The sequence below is a fragment of the Rana temporaria genome, chromosome 8, assembly GCF_905171775.1.
Source record: "Rana temporaria chromosome 8, aRanTem1.1, whole genome shotgun sequence".
Classification (NCBI taxonomy): Eukaryota; Metazoa; Chordata; class Amphibia; order Anura; family Ranidae; genus Rana; species Rana temporaria.
Genome location: NC_053496.1, coordinates 51,884,098 through 51,899,565, shown reverse-complemented (window position 1 = coordinate 51,899,565; position 15,468 = coordinate 51,884,098). Strand labels below are relative to the sequence as shown.

Below are 15,468 nucleotides of genomic sequence, written 5' to 3'. Positions count from 1 at the left end.
GCAGTAATAGTGTACATAGTATATAGGTGAATGGCCATGTTAACATTTTTTGCTTCCTGACTTCTGCATGGAGGAAGTGTTGTAGAACAAAGCTATGGAACCTCACAAAGCACAGCAATTGTTCCAGGGCAACATGAGCCACCATAGGTGTGCGTAGCCCATTGCATTAAGGTGTGCACCCCAAAGCTCAAACACATAGCCTCAGCTGCATGGGACAGTGAATAATTAGGAAGTGCTCTGTACTAAGGGACTTCATATTTATTCACGAACTGATGCATATTGAACATACAGTCTACCATGCTTCAGTTATAAATTAACGCAGTGAGCAGGTAAATTACAAATTGAATAGCTCCTTCATCCTGAAACCTCTCCCGCAGCAGCTGGGGGGAGTGGATGGAAGCCAGCAGCACTGCGGGTGGAGGACCAACACAAAAAGGAGGGGGGCTGGGGCAGTAGGGGGAATTAGCACGGCATGTGGCGATTAGGGTGCGAGTCATTCACTTTCATAGAAAATAAAAACATTTTCCTGTGCCATTATAGTTTGGTACAACCCTTTCAGGGTTATTACCATTTAAAACAACAATATAATGCTAATCAATAAAAATATACCCAATAATGCAGGAGAAATATTCTATTGGGTTGCACTCAAAATTTACATACAACTGCAGTCACCAAAGATTGGTCATCTCTACCCCATGTTGACCATTTGGCAATTATGCAACAAATTCACATGTGCCAAAATATTACAGAACTTCACCCCAAACACCATTCCACATGCACCCAAAAGATCAGCAAAATCTAACCATATCATACAAAAAATAAAATATAGACCAATATTCTATGAAGCCCTAATCTTTATTCTCTATAATAATCAGACCTTGTCTTTTAGAATTAGTTCTGCAGCAACCAGGATGTCCCCACAGTTTTTGCCAGCCTTCATGACTGGATACCACAAGAGTTTTGGTGTAATCTCCATAGGGGTCAGTTTTACAAGTGGTGGACACAAACTCCTTCCAATAAATTCATCTTTTCCCTGAAACAAACAGCACACAATATATAAAAACAATAAAAAAAAAAAAAAAATGGAGAAATTAATAAACCTTCAGAATATGGACATATACGTACCACTTCATCGTGGTCAAATATTTCAATAACTACATTGGGTGGATTATAAGCTACTGCTTTCGGATCTCCATAGATTTCAACTTCGCTGAAGATTAGGGTTTGGTCCCAGATGGGGTTCAAAGTTGAATGCATTATCCCTGTTGTTTTACTGCAGTGGAGGAATGATACATGTGCATAGGGGTCTAAACCATAGAAAAAAAAATTAAAAAGTGTTCCTCTTTCATAAAAATATAAAATAAAAAAAATAAAAAGTCAAGCTCTTCCCCATATTTTACACCATCCCTCTACAGAATTTATTGTGCTGGAGGTACAGTATATTAGATATAAAATGTGGTCAGCATTCATCATTCTAAATGTTCATTACAAGTTGGTGGCCAATCAGAGATCAAAGTGTCATTTGTTCCATAAATACAGAAAGCACTCGGCAGTGCATTATTGGCACTCCTATCAAAAAGTAAAAGACATGCAAGCAATGATAGTTCGACTGTACAGAATAAAAGCAGAACTAAAGTTAAAAAAAAAAATATGAACAGGCAGACTAGACTCTTCATTGCAGAAGAGACATGCAATGGCGTCTCACAGGCGCAACATTGGAGTGGCGACGAGTAATTCTGAATTTAGTTCCACTTTAACACAAAGGATAGGGATCTTTATTTAGCATGGTTTCAAAACTTATTGGACTTGGCTTAACCACTTGACCACTGGGCACGTAAACCCCCTTAATAACCAGACCAATTTTCAGCTTTCGGTGCTCTCACAATTTGAATGACAATTACTCAGTCAAACAACACTGTACCCAAATGAAATTTTCGTCCTTTTTTTCACACAAATAGAGCTTTCTTTTGGTGGTATTTAATCACCGTTGGGTTTTTTATTTTTTGCGCTATAAGAGAAAAAAGACTGAAAATTTTGTAAAAAATAATAATTTTTCTTTGTTTCTGTTATAAAATTTGGCACATTTAGTATTTTTTCTTCATTCTTTTGCTTAAATGTGAAAGATGAAGTTACGCCGAGTAAATAGATACCCAACATGTCACCCTTCAAAATTGCACACGCTTGTGGAATGGCACCAAACTTTGCTACTTAAAAATCCCCATAGACGACGTTGCAGGGTATTGTGGAGTATTGTGGGGTATTGCGGAGTATTGTGGGGTATTGTAGAGTATTGTGGGGTATTGTAGAGTATTGTGGGGTATTGTAGAGTATTGTGTGGTATTGCAGGGTATTGCGGAGTATTGCGGGGTATTGTGGGGTATTGTGGGGTATTGCAGGGTATTGCGGGGTATTGCGGGGTATTTCGGGGTATTGCGGGGTATTGTGGGGTATTGCGGGGTATTGTGGGGCATTGCGGAGTATTGCAGAGTATTGCGGGGCATTGCGGAGTATTTTGGGGCATTGCAGAGTATTTTGGGTCATTGCGGAGTATTTTGGGGCATTGCAGAGTATGGGGGCATTGTAGAGTATGGGGGCATTGCAGAGTATGGGGGCATTGCAGAGTATGGGGGCATTGCAGAGTATGGGGGCATTGCAGAGTATGGGGGCATTGCAGAGTATGGGGGCATTGCAGAGTATTGCACAGGGAGGGATGGATGGATGGCTGGATCTGTGACTACATGTGTCACAGATCCAGCCCGCAGCAGCAGCAGCAGCTGCTGCTGCTTCCGCTCTCTCCCCTCTCCTCTCTCACACAGGAACCGGCGTCATCACATGATGACTAGTGATCGCCATCAGCGGCGATTTACCGTGATCCGTGATCAGCCGGGTCCGGAGGATCCGGCGGTCATGGAGACTCCCGTGTGCGCGCCCCACAGAGCGCGCGGGAGCGCGACTCTGGGAGGACGTACATTGACACCCTCCCAGAGTTAAGCAACCGCCTTGTAGACGTATTTCGTCTATAGGGCGGTTGCTAACTGATTAAAATGACTGTCGCTTTTTGTATAAATGAGGACCAAAATATACTCCTAGTAATCAATTTAAAGTTTATAGTGGTTAAGCATGTGAAAGCATTGTAAAAATGGAAGGGCAAAGCACAGTATGTTTCTTAAAGGCTTCTGCCTGCCCCACTTATATGCACAATACCATAGATCCAGTGTTGCTCCTGCCCCTGCTGCAGCCAGATAGAAAACTTTGGGGTATGAGGGAGCATAGTACCTCCTCCCACTGTTAGTACTTCAGTCAAGCAGCCAATCACTAACCCACAGCACTGCCACATGAGGGAGGCGCGATGTCCCTACCCCCTTGTCTCAGCCAAAAGGAGCACATTGAAGTCCGGTGGCAGCAAGAGTAGCACTGTATCACTGGTAATGTCAGTATAAGTGTAGGTGGGGGCTCTTAGGAGCACACATTTGTTTTTGAATTTTGGTAGCATGGAGAATGATTTGTATTTCTGTCTCTCTGAGGAACATCACCCTTTTTATTGTCCTGCTGACCACTGTTACAAAAAAGATGGTTAAACAATAAATTGTAAAACTTGAAAAATTTACAAATTGTCACAAAAATTGAGGAGGAAAGTCATCCAATGGGGACACCTATTACAGCGACAACTGTCAAGAAGAAGATTTCATATCAATTTGAATACATTGTTCATTAGAGTGCTTCTAAAGCAAAACATTTTTTACCTTAAAGCATTCCATGTATTAAAAAAGAAAAGTCTCAGATGTAGCATCGCCACCCCCCTCCCTAAAAACCTATCCAATGCTGTGCCCATCTGCAGCGACTCTCTCCCTGCTGTCGCAGCACACAGAGGCCGAAGCTGTTGGCTACTACCGTTATCAATCAAATCCTGTGAACAGAGATCGGGGAAGGGGGCAGGCACGAGCTATGTGCGTTTATAAGATGCATGCAGCTCGGCTCAGGAGCACACCCGCATATGTGCCTCCATAGCACACAGGTTGTGTTGGGGTCACACGCAAAAGAGTTGACAGCACCAGCAGGTAAAGAATAAGATGTTTATTTTTCTAGGTAGAATATATATATATTTTTTTAGAACTTTAAGTCATTAGTGTGCCCCTGGGACAGGGAGTAAAACCATGTATACGGGGGTCAAAATCTGCAGGTCTGTGTATACAGCAGTCTGTTCTACAGAAGCTGGTCTCCACTGTCTATCAAACAGGAATGCTGGAAGACCAGCAACCACCAATGGCTGCCAGCTCTGATCACTGTGTTCTGATGGAGGGGGGTTGTCAGAATAAAATAGTACAGTGGGGGAGATCACTGCACCAACATTGCTTGTGTTAGTACAACAATCTTTCAATTTGATTTTTTAATGTACAGGCTTTAAAGGGAAATCTCCCCAACTGGGAAAACCCTTCCCTACTCTGTTCAAAAAGTACAGGCGGTCCCCTAGTTGGAAAACATTCTACTTACAAGCGACTCCTACTTACAGAGGGAGACAACAGAAAGTGAGAGGAAACCTACCCCTAGAAAGGGAAATTCTCTCCTGTGAGAGTTATCATGGGAAAAGGTGTCTCCACTGAATCTTTATCACCAAGGCTCGTTTCCACAACAATCCAAAAAGTTCAAAATCCAATTGTCATTGGGACAGAAAGTGAGGTGAAATCTTCTGAACAGGGGGGACAGACAGCAAAACAAATATTACAGGGGTGATAACCCTTCCCTATGTTATCCAAAAAGCTTAAAAATTGTGTTTTTGGCTGGAGCTACACTTAAAAAAAAATGTACCTGTTCCGACTTACAAACAGATTCACCTTAAGAACAAACCTACAGACCCCATCTTGTTTGTAACCCAGGGACCGCCTGTATTGCCTTTCGATATACATTAAATCGGCCAAGTTATTGTCAAGGTAAGTGGAGAGCTCTTTATAGAGGTTGCACCTGTACAAGCCAGTTTTCTTGTCTCCATGAACACAAAACAGACATTTCCTGTTGTCACCAGACAATAAAATCCACCAGCTGGAGCACATCTCAATTTTTCTGTATTTATGATGCCCCAACCCCTCATGAAAATGATTAAAGGGCTTGGGACTACTATTAGATGGGCGTGTAAATCAACTTTTTTTTTTAACTCTAAAAGAAAGGAGCAGGAGGGCCATCATAAATATTAACATTTCCTGTACAAATTGCAGTGGCTCTGTGCTAGAGGGCAACAAAAGGTTATCTTTAGGTCATTGTGATGTGGCCTCAAGCCAGAAACACAGGATTTAAGTCACATAGAAGACTAATAGCCACCAGTGCTACCAAGGATGGATGAGACCCCCTTCTTTAAAAAAATCACAAATTGGCAAATTAGGCAACTATTACTTGGTTCAAGGGACACTCCACAGTTTACAGATAAGCCATGTTCTAAACAAAAACAAAAAACAAATTAACACCTTTGTATTCTTGTCTTGTTTGTAAAGCGGATAATATGCCAAATAGCTTATCCCTTAAAACAAATATTTCATGGCGGAAAAATAATGGCCTCTGCCCTCCGGATTGGAAATGTGCAATAATGACAGATATGTGTTCTTTGTCTATCACTTTTCTATTTTTTATTTGCACCAGTCCGGTCACGTGATCCTGCAGCTCCAGCTCAGGGAGCACTCAACAACTGGGAATTCTGGAAGCAGCGATGTCACTTATAGCCTTCCATGTCAGTGATCCTTCCTCTTCCTTGTAGCAGCAACTCACTGACACAGGGGAGCCAAAGCTGTGGGATCACTTTACCAGACAAAAAAAAAAAAAAGAAGGAGTACACTTTTTTTTATATAAATAGGCAGGATAGATATGAGGAAGTGGGAAGGATCAATTTAAAAATAATTCGATTTAGGAAATTTCTTCCACTTTAAAAAAAGGTCATGGGGTTTATCATAAACCTTTTATGCATCATTGGAGGTTTTACTGCGGTGGTCAGTGACGTGCTCGCCCCCTCCTTTGAACTACATATGTGCAGCAGGACGCTCTGTATGTGTTAGAGACTTCAAGGAGGTGTGAATTACTGGGAAATGTAGTTCTTAAATGAACGAGCGCCGCAAACCAGTAAGTGAATGAGAGAACAGAAACTAGAACGCCGGAGGTTATATAGATGAAAGAATTTAATAGGTACTTACTCGTTTTTTTAACAGAATCATTACACTATTCCGTCTTGCAGACATTAATTTTAGGCAAAAAGATGTTTTCCTTTACAACACCTTTTAATGTGTGAGCCAATCCCAGTGGAGCACACAGCCTGACATGCTGGCTTGCAGTACCTCGCCTCTCCATTAGTACACGCTGTACAAATGGGGGAGTGGGCAGGGTGTTTCTCCTGAGCAGGCATTGGCTTCTGAATAGAAGCATTGCCTGTGTAATGCTTTCACATGTGGGCAGGCTGAAACACTCCAGGGATGCCCTCAACATGTAGTCCTACTGCCTGCATAAATAAGAAAATGGGGAGGAAGACGGTGTGAAGGTAACTGCCAAAATAATGGGGATGAGGTATTTGGCCACAGAGTTGTGCTGAGGGAAGGGGGCACACTTTAGGCAGTGTTGTAATATGGGGGGGGGGGGGTACATTTCAGGCAGTGTTGTAATATGGGGGGGGGCACATTTCAGGCAGTGTTGTGCCCATTCCCCAGTGACTGGACATTCACCCTGTTATTGCTGGCAAGAGAATTGGGAATTATTGAAGTGATTAGACCTATCTTTGCTAGAAGATCTGCGTGTTGGAAGTCTTGAATATTAACCATTTCATTGCTAGCAGAGCCCTGTTAGAAATGCACAATTACCCCTTTAATGGCTAGATTAAAGAATTAATCATGCATTTCCACCAGGGCTCTGCTAGCAAAAAAAAAAAAATAGCTAAATCATGTCCAGCCACCAGGGATCTGCTAGCAATGAAAGGAATGTACAGACAAGGCAAGGATCTGCTAATAAAATGGTTAATTATGTCTCTAGCCCCAGGGATCTTACTAGCCCAAGATCCCTGGTGGCTGGACATGATTAACTATTGTGGTCAGATCCCTAATGGAAACCCATGATAAAACTTCTTGTTGAACGCCCAATATTAAATGAATGCCACGCCCCAAAGTATATGCCCCCGCCCACAGAGGCTTTCTGGACACAGAAAAAAAAAAGGTGTCCCTAAACACTTGTGGGCAACCATGTATGGGATGTTACTAGCTGAATAAATAATTTTTAGGGTGTCTGTTTCTGTGCCAAGAAACACTAGAATTCATCAGCACTATAATACTTCTTTATATTACATTTGACCTGGCTGTGTTGTCTAACAGGGGGGCTCCCATTATAAGACTAGCTGGACAGAATTACATTGTTTTTGTTAAAGTATCTCAGATAGCTGTAGAACAACTGTTTATTTTTGTAATTCTGCGTTTAGGAACTGTACAGGTAGTAGGAAAGTGCTATAAACAGTCAGGGGTGGGGGGTTTGGGCAGTTGGTGACCAGACAGCGAGTATGCCCACAGAACACAACCTTGGGCCTCAGCGTTGTATACATCTGAGGCAGAATGAAGGCCCAGCCGCTGCAAATATATGTGATGTGGCAACGGGAAGAGATGAACATATAACCATGCACAAAACAAAAAAAAAAAAAGTGTATTGAACTTCACCAACACTCTTTACAAACATAAAAGTAGCTGCTTAGCTATTCTAAGCAAACATAAAAGATGACCACCCATCCTCTTACCAGAAAAACTGTCCATATCCAAGGCAGTCAGACTCCGAGCTTGGTAAAGATAGCAGCGAAGGTGATATGTAAAGATACCTAAAAAAAAAAAAAATTCTTATATTCTTGTATAACAGTGTAAATTTGCTCTCCCAAATTGGGCCCAAAGTGTCAATATTTTGTATGGCCACCATTATTTTCCAGCACTGCCTTAACCCTCTTGGGCATGGAGTTCACTAGAGCTTCACAGGTTACCACTGGAGTCCTCTTCCACTCCTCCATGACGACATCACAGAGCTGGTGGATGTTGGAGACCTTGCGCTCCTCCACCTTCCATTTGAGGATACCCCACAGATGCTCAATAGGGTTTAGGTCTGGAGACATGCTTGGTCAGTGCATCACCTTTACCCTCAGCTTCTTTAGAAAGGCAGTGGTCATCTTGGAGGTGTGTTTGAAGTTGTTCTGTTGGAATACTGCCCTGCGGCCCAGACTCCGAAGGGGAAGGGGTTCTTGCTCTGCTTCAGTATGTCACAGTACATGTTGGCATTCATGGTTCCCTCAATGAACTGTAGCTCCCCAGTGTCGGCAGCACTCATGCAGCCCCAGACCATGACACTCCAACCACCATGCTTGACTGTAGACAAGACAAACTTGTCTTTGTACTCCTCACCTGGTTGCCGCGACACACGCTTTACACCATCTGAACCAAATAATTTTATCTTGGTTTGCGGGCTTTGTTGTGCATCATCTTTAGATGAGGCTTCCCTCCAGGCATGGGCGTCCGCTCCATAGGGCAAGGGGGGGCAATTGACCCCCCCCTGGAAAATCGAGAAAGTATTAAAGAGTTTTGTGGCTGCCGGCTGTCTAAGCGGTCCCGGGCCAGATGTCACACAGGCACAGTGAGCAGAGTGAAGCCACCTCCCCCACCAGTGTTTATGTGTACACAGGGGGAGGGAACCTGTTGTGCCTGTGCCGCACTAATGGCTGATCTGAGGTACTGAATGGGGTGGGGGGAGGAGGGTCCATCTGTGCTGAAGGGGGGTCTGTACATTCTCTAGGCTATATTTATATGGGCATGGAGTGAAGATGAATTATCTCAAGCCATTTCAAACTGCCAGCTGGCAGCGCTATCGGTAAAGCGCCGCTAAAAAGTATCGCTTTACCATCGTTTTAGCTGCGCTATTCGGCCGCTAGTGGGGCACGTTTAACCCCTGCTAGCGTTTGAAGAAAGGGTTAAATGCGACTGTATTGCCGCTGCTGAAGCGCCCCTCCCTGAAAAAATTTCAGCGGACGCCCATGCCTCCAGGGTGACAGCCATGCACACCAATTTGATGCAGTGTGTGGCAAATGGTCTGAGCACTGACAGGCTGACGCCCCACTCCTTCAACCTCTGCAGAAATGCTGGCAGCACTCATATGTCTATTTCCCAAAGACAACATCTGGATATGATGCCGAGCACGTGCACTCAGCTTCTTTGGTCGACCATGGCAAGACCTGTTCTGAGTAGAACCTGTCCTGTCAAAGCACTGTATGGTCTTGGCCACCATGCTGCAGCTCAGTATCAGGGTCTTGGAAAACTTCTTATAGCCTAGGCCATCTTTATACATAGCAACAATTCTTTATTTCAGATCCTCAGAGAAGTTTTTCACCATGAGGTGCCAGTCACTTCCAGTGACCAGTATGAGAGAACGGGAGCAATAACACCAAATTTTACACCTGAGACCTTGTAACACCAACGAGTCACATGATACCAGGGAGGGAAAATGGCTAATTGGGCCCAATTTGGACATTTTCATCTAGGGGTGTACTCACTTTTCTTTCCAGCGGTTTAAACATTAATGGCTGTCTGTTGATTTATTTTGAGGGGACAGCAAATTTACACTGTTCTTCGAGCTGTACACTCACCACTTTACATTGTAGCAAAGTGTAATTTCTTCATTGTAGTCACATGAAAAGATGTAATAAAATAACAAAAATGTGAGGGGTGTAAAGATACAGTGTGTGTGTGTGTGTGTGTTTTATATATCATGAAAAATACCAGCAGCAAAAAGGTTATAGAACTTCTCTGCTCTCCAATTTTAACCTTAAAAAGAGGAAACCTGTGACTTTGGAGGCACTTCTATGTGCATGCACCTACCCTCAGATTTTCCAGAGTGCCATTGGGGTCTAGGATAACCAACAGAAAAATCTAATTGGTCAAATGTGTATCATCCATATTATATTCATTATATTTATTTGTTATGTGATATACCAAACGCTGCCTCTGCTTGGATACTTCATTCATGCAGCCAAGCTTTTCTAGATCCTAATCTGCTGCCAGGTACCATATCAAAGCTTCAAGATTACTTCATTAAATAGTAATGAAGTTTAAATTATACTTACGGTCGAATATACAGGAGACAATTGGAGTGTTGGCTCCAAAAATAGCAGCTACAGATTCCTTCTCCTTCTTTTCTTCGTCCTCCGAGCTCACATCAGTGCCCTATGTACAAGTAATTACTGGTCATATCCAGATAGAGAGAAATATATATCCATCTACACAATCTCATATAATACAGTGGAAGCATACTGAAAAATACATCAGCATAATATAACACTAAAATATTATTCATTTCAGATAACCCATATAATAATGCATATGGGGATTGTAGACATAAATATTAGCGCACTTACACCATGGCAAATGGAGTACCGTATGTAATTCTTTGTCATTTGCACCAATAGGTAGTTTTTCAGAAGGAGCCTTTGGGGGATCTACTCCCTTCTTTTAGCTCAAAGCAGAGCTCCATCTATATAATAATTAAATGTTCTAGAACGTACAGATACTATTTTTGGAAGGTACAACTTTCAGAAACTTTACTCATTACCACCAAGAGATGTAAAATGGTTTCTAATGAGCACTGTAGAGAAATATAACCTCTTGATATATTGCTGTAAAGTGTTAAAAAATAAAATAAAGCTCACTAAGTATCTCAAAAAATTCAACATTATTCTCTATGCTTGTGAGAATTTCCTTAAAACTTGCTGCTAGAGATTCAGTAGAGGCAATACTTAAAAAATAAATACATTTAATAGCCATTGCATATACATACATTACAAAAAGGTATTATAAAAAAGTACTTTTAAACTCTGTACTTCACTAAATATGGTGTAAAAAAATAAATAAAAAAAAAAGGAATCCAGGCGTGAGCAAGAGTGAAATATAATGTAGTCTTTTTTACTAGGCAATAAAACAAACAATTGATAGAAAAGACAATGCTAGCATTCACGTGGACTGGTGGGGAAATAAAAAGACTTACTGCGATACATGTTCTGCTTTCAGGGAAGAAAGGATTTAGAAAAAAAGGTTCTAGGCTACATGAGTTTTAAAATGTGAAACAAAACCAGCAAGTTTTTTGTAGCTTCAAAAAGGTGCAAGATGTGCCGAGTGGTCTGTGTAGACTAGCGAGGAGCCTGGGTGTGTTTGGGCTAGGATCCAACCCATTTGTGTGAGCCTGCCAGGTAGCTGTACTGGTCCAATCATCTGTGCCCGGGGGCATTCTTCACCCCGCAGCCACCCATATACAAGAGGTGTGTATGCGTGTGCTGAAAGCGGTACCATTCTTTGCAAGGAAATTTGGCGTTTTATACTGTAGGCCTGCAATTCTTAGGAATAACTCACCTAAATCTGTCCAAACAAGAGTCTAGTAGGCATCCCGGGTATGACATTTTTTTAAAAACAAAATTATAAATTATAATATAATAAATAATTATAACAAGTAATAATATAATTATAATAAAAATGGTAATCAACTCAAAATCACTGAAATTTGCTCAGTTGCAGAATTGGCGCTGTCATTAATTTTTTTTTTTTGTGACGAATTTCCCCACAAATCGCTATCGCACAATTCTGCAAGTGATTATAATTTATTATCGCTGTTTTCTAGCTGCTCTAAAACCATTTTTGACATAAAGGGACAATTTTGGTTGCTATGGACAATCTATAGTTTGCAGGCAGAAAGAACAGTTTTTATTATATAAAAGAACATGTAGGGCACTGGGCAGACCACTAGGGACAAGGGGTGTGTGTATTTTTTACATACAGTACTGTAATCTATAAGATTACAGTATACTGTATGTAAGGTGTTTGTTTACCTTTTTGAATTTGGCGCCGTTCTCCGCCCCCGTGCGTCATAACGTCGCAGCACAGGAGGACACTGTGTGAATCGAGCGAGCACCCGCTCGATCACACAGCGCGATGGCAGCGCTGGATCCAGGGACAAGGTAAGTAACTTCGTCTCTGGCTGCAGCGTGGCGAGCACGAGTCTGGCTCAGGGATACCGCTTTTGGTATAAAAATCTTATCCCGAGCCAGACTTGGGAATACCGCTAGGAGGGTTAACACAAGACAGACCTTATTTGCATCAGAGCACTCCTGACGACCATCACTCCAACGAGAAATAAATTAAGTGGTCACAAAGAGCAGTTTAGAGGGCAAAAAAGGCACAGAACTGTCATGAATTTTTGAGCAATTGTAGGTAACCGGTCAGGATCACCAATCTAAGTAAGCCCGGTGTGGTCACAGGGGAAACATGTAAACATTGGCAAGTAATCTCCCCGCACTGATGAAAAATAACCCCCATAGAGCATGCTATAAATGAATCTGACAAAGAATTCTCTTTTCTCTGGTACTTACAAGAGCGCCTTCCAGTTTGAAAATAGCAGATGCTCCGAGACTCTCCGAAGGGGCCATTTTTCTTCTCCAGCGTCTTCGTCGGAACGTGTCAGAGCTTCGCTGTTTCAAGTGAAATTTCCAGCCTATGAGAGCGGCATATTCCCAGCCTTCCTTCTCCTCTTGAGAAAGGGTTGCCTGCAATAAAGAGAATGCAATAAAGTTGCATTATGGAAGTAAATATGTTCTATATTCAACTAATTTCTACCAGCTTTGTAGCCCATTGTAAGACATATGCCAAGTAATCTTAAATCAAGTTTGTAGACAATTCTGTCACCATCCCGTAGACACAAACTAGCCTTGCTTATTAGTAATGACTTTGTCATTTTCTGAAATCACAGCTCACACTTGGTCACTTTTCTAGACAATTTCAGTGACTTACCTTGTCATTACAAAAATATCAGTTTTGCCAAGTTAGAGTCTTGACTAGGTTTAAGAACGTTTATTATAATCACTTTGACATCGTTTATAGCCATTGTTCCCAATCTGTAGCCCCTTGGTAGTTGTTGTGCCACCTGTGGACCCCAGCAGTCAGAAGCAGGAGTCAAATGCCCCGTACACACGAGCGGTTTTCCAGTCGAAAAAAAGTTGGATGGTTCCACTCAAACCTGCCTTGCATATACACAGTCACACAAAAGTTCAGTGAACTTTAGACTGCCAAGGACGCGTGACGTAAAAGACTACGATGAGCCAAGAAAATTAAGTTCTATGCTCGGAATTTGTACACGATAGGAAAATATCAGATCGGAATTTCCTAACAGGAATAAAGAGGACTTGCTCTCTATTTTTCCAGCAGTTTTTCCATTGGAAAAAGTCTGATGGAGCATACACACGGTCGGGATTCCCGACCAAAAGCTCTCATCTGACTTTTTCCAAAGGGAAAAACGATCGTGTGTACGGGGCAATAGACTTGTGAAGGAATAATAGCAATTATCTCTACTAGCCTAAAGTAATGTGTCCCTATTGTCTCACCATCTTCTACAGCATATCTCCAAAAACAGCTGTAACATTGTCCACAATCAATGTCCATAATATCCTCTAGTGTGCTTGCAGTCTCTATGACAATCTTCTCTATCATCACTAGATAATTAACATAATGAGCAGACCCTTGGCAATGTCAGGTGCCATAATTGAGGCCCCATGTACCTCATTAAAATGACAACCACAGCTTTACAGTGAGTAAGAGCTACCAAACCTCTATGTTGGTGCTTAAATTAGACTGTTAAAATAACTCCTTATGTTACATTTTCAAGTATGCCTGGGTAAAACTACACTTACACGACAAGTTGGAGAAGGCTACTAGCCCCATTAGCTTTTCATAGCTGTCCATGTCCCCATATCAGATTTTCCCTCACTTCGTCTCCAATAAAATTGTTGTCGCTTTGACAGTAAGTGATGGTAAATCTCTGTATGCAAGCCCAGGAAGCAGTACAATTTGCTTTTACAGATTTATGATTATTCCCAATCTTATCCAAAACCAGAAAAAAAGGTTTTAAAAGAACATTTGTTTTAATGTCCATGTTCCACATGTGTGAGGGCAAAACAGTACGGAATCTTACCTTTCTGACAGCGGTGACATAAGGGTTCTTCTTTCTCTTCCTCACTAGCCTTCGCCTCCTGTGAATGTGGTACATCTTCTCTGCAGCCACCCAAGACTTGGGTTTGGAGTCTGGAGGAATGGTGATGCCGTATTGCCAACCTGCAGGGATAGTGAAATGTTTTTCTGTTAGGGCAGACAAAAGCTGGGCTTTTCAGGATCGGAATCCCAGAACCAATATGCAGCCTCTGATGTTAGAGCAAAGTTCAAATTTCTGATCTCAAAATTTGTTTCAGGTCAGAGTTTGAGAAATAAGCCATTGGATTAACTTGACAGTCAGGCAACCAGAAATTGAGAAGTGTTTAGCAAGACAACCTACATATTGATCTCCGGAAAAGGTTTCCTTACTTTTCTGAAGTTAAATCAACAAAAAACGATTTGTAATTTAGATGAAAAAATTAATAAAACAAATAGTAATTTATCTTGGTATTTAAACAAAGTCCTGTTAAGATCCTCCCTCTATTGCTGCAATTTGGCCACAGCCAAAATTTGATCCAGCCACCTTGAAGATGGGCACAGGCAGCCCATAGAAATGTATGCAGATGCAGTGGTCACATCAGGCACAGACAGACATCAAAATCTAAATCCAGGGGAAAAAATTATCAGGGAATCGCGCTCTCCCCCCTCCCCCCATGGACACATGTAAACTAATTTCTGGTGCATTACAGTCTTCCTAGGAGACTCTTCTGTTTTCACTACTACAGCTCTATTCCACATAGGCTGTGTAGTATGCGATTGCGCAGCTCTTTCCCCTGTTCCAGTGTGCACAGTCTGCCAAATGAATGATCTGAGCATGGAGAAGGAGAGGTACCAAATTATCCATCAGCAGAAGAAACCACTTTCTCTGTATTCAGGGAGAACGTTGCCCACTGACAAGGACTGCATCAGAGAAACATGTAACTACAGAAGTGGGCAGGATGTACCATGGGAGCAATGCATAATAGAGTTGTTGGTGGGGATTGATGCATTTGTACTGTGGATGGGTTTTTAGAAAACCAAGTAGTGGAAAGTTAGGCAAAAGAAATCTCCTAGAGGATGGGGGCAGGAGCAGGGTGTGGCTCAATGACATCAGCTGAAGAACTTCCTCACTCTACTAACAGTGTTACCATCCTGCAGGACATATACCAGGAATAATATGAAGGGGTGTTGTTTTTTAACAGAAGAAACCAGAGGCGATGCCTGCTCCAGAACAGTTTTTTCTTTTTTGCACACAGGTTCATTAATTGTATACTGGTACATAGGGAAGCTGTAGCTGTAAAAATGGTTAACTTGGCCTTTAATATTGATATTTCAATTTGGTGTCATACCGTTCTCGTCAACAGCTCGATTAATATCATAGGACCAGGCTTGATCCACCCACATCCATCCATATGGGCACTCAAACTCCCCTGGAGCACGGCTCTTATCCCCGTTCTGGGAAAAAAAATTAAGTAGT

The 15,468-nt window shown here is 42.0% G+C and overlaps 1 protein-coding gene across 2 annotated transcripts in view; it reads right to left on the bottom strand.

The window, feature by feature from the left end:
- The window catches only part of MYOF (myoferlin), a 517,119-nt gene that overhangs the window by 126,271 nt on the left and 375,380 nt on the right, over positions 1-15,468 (bottom strand). For both annotated transcript variants that reach the window (XM_040361780.1, XM_040361785.1), the window contains 7 exons: positions 15,341-15,446; positions 13,996-14,135; positions 12,401-12,574; positions 10,109-10,208; positions 7,748-7,825; positions 1,126-1,307; positions 878-1,033 (listed from right to left, as the gene is read on the bottom strand). In XM_040361780.1, coding sequence (XP_040217714.1) covers positions 878-1,033; positions 1,126-1,307; positions 7,748-7,825; positions 10,109-10,208; positions 12,401-12,574; positions 13,996-14,135; positions 15,341-15,446 — 936 coding nt within the window. The remainder of the gene's footprint in view (positions 1-877; positions 1,034-1,125; positions 1,308-7,747; positions 7,826-10,108; positions 10,209-12,400; positions 12,575-13,995; positions 14,136-15,340; positions 15,447-15,468) is intronic.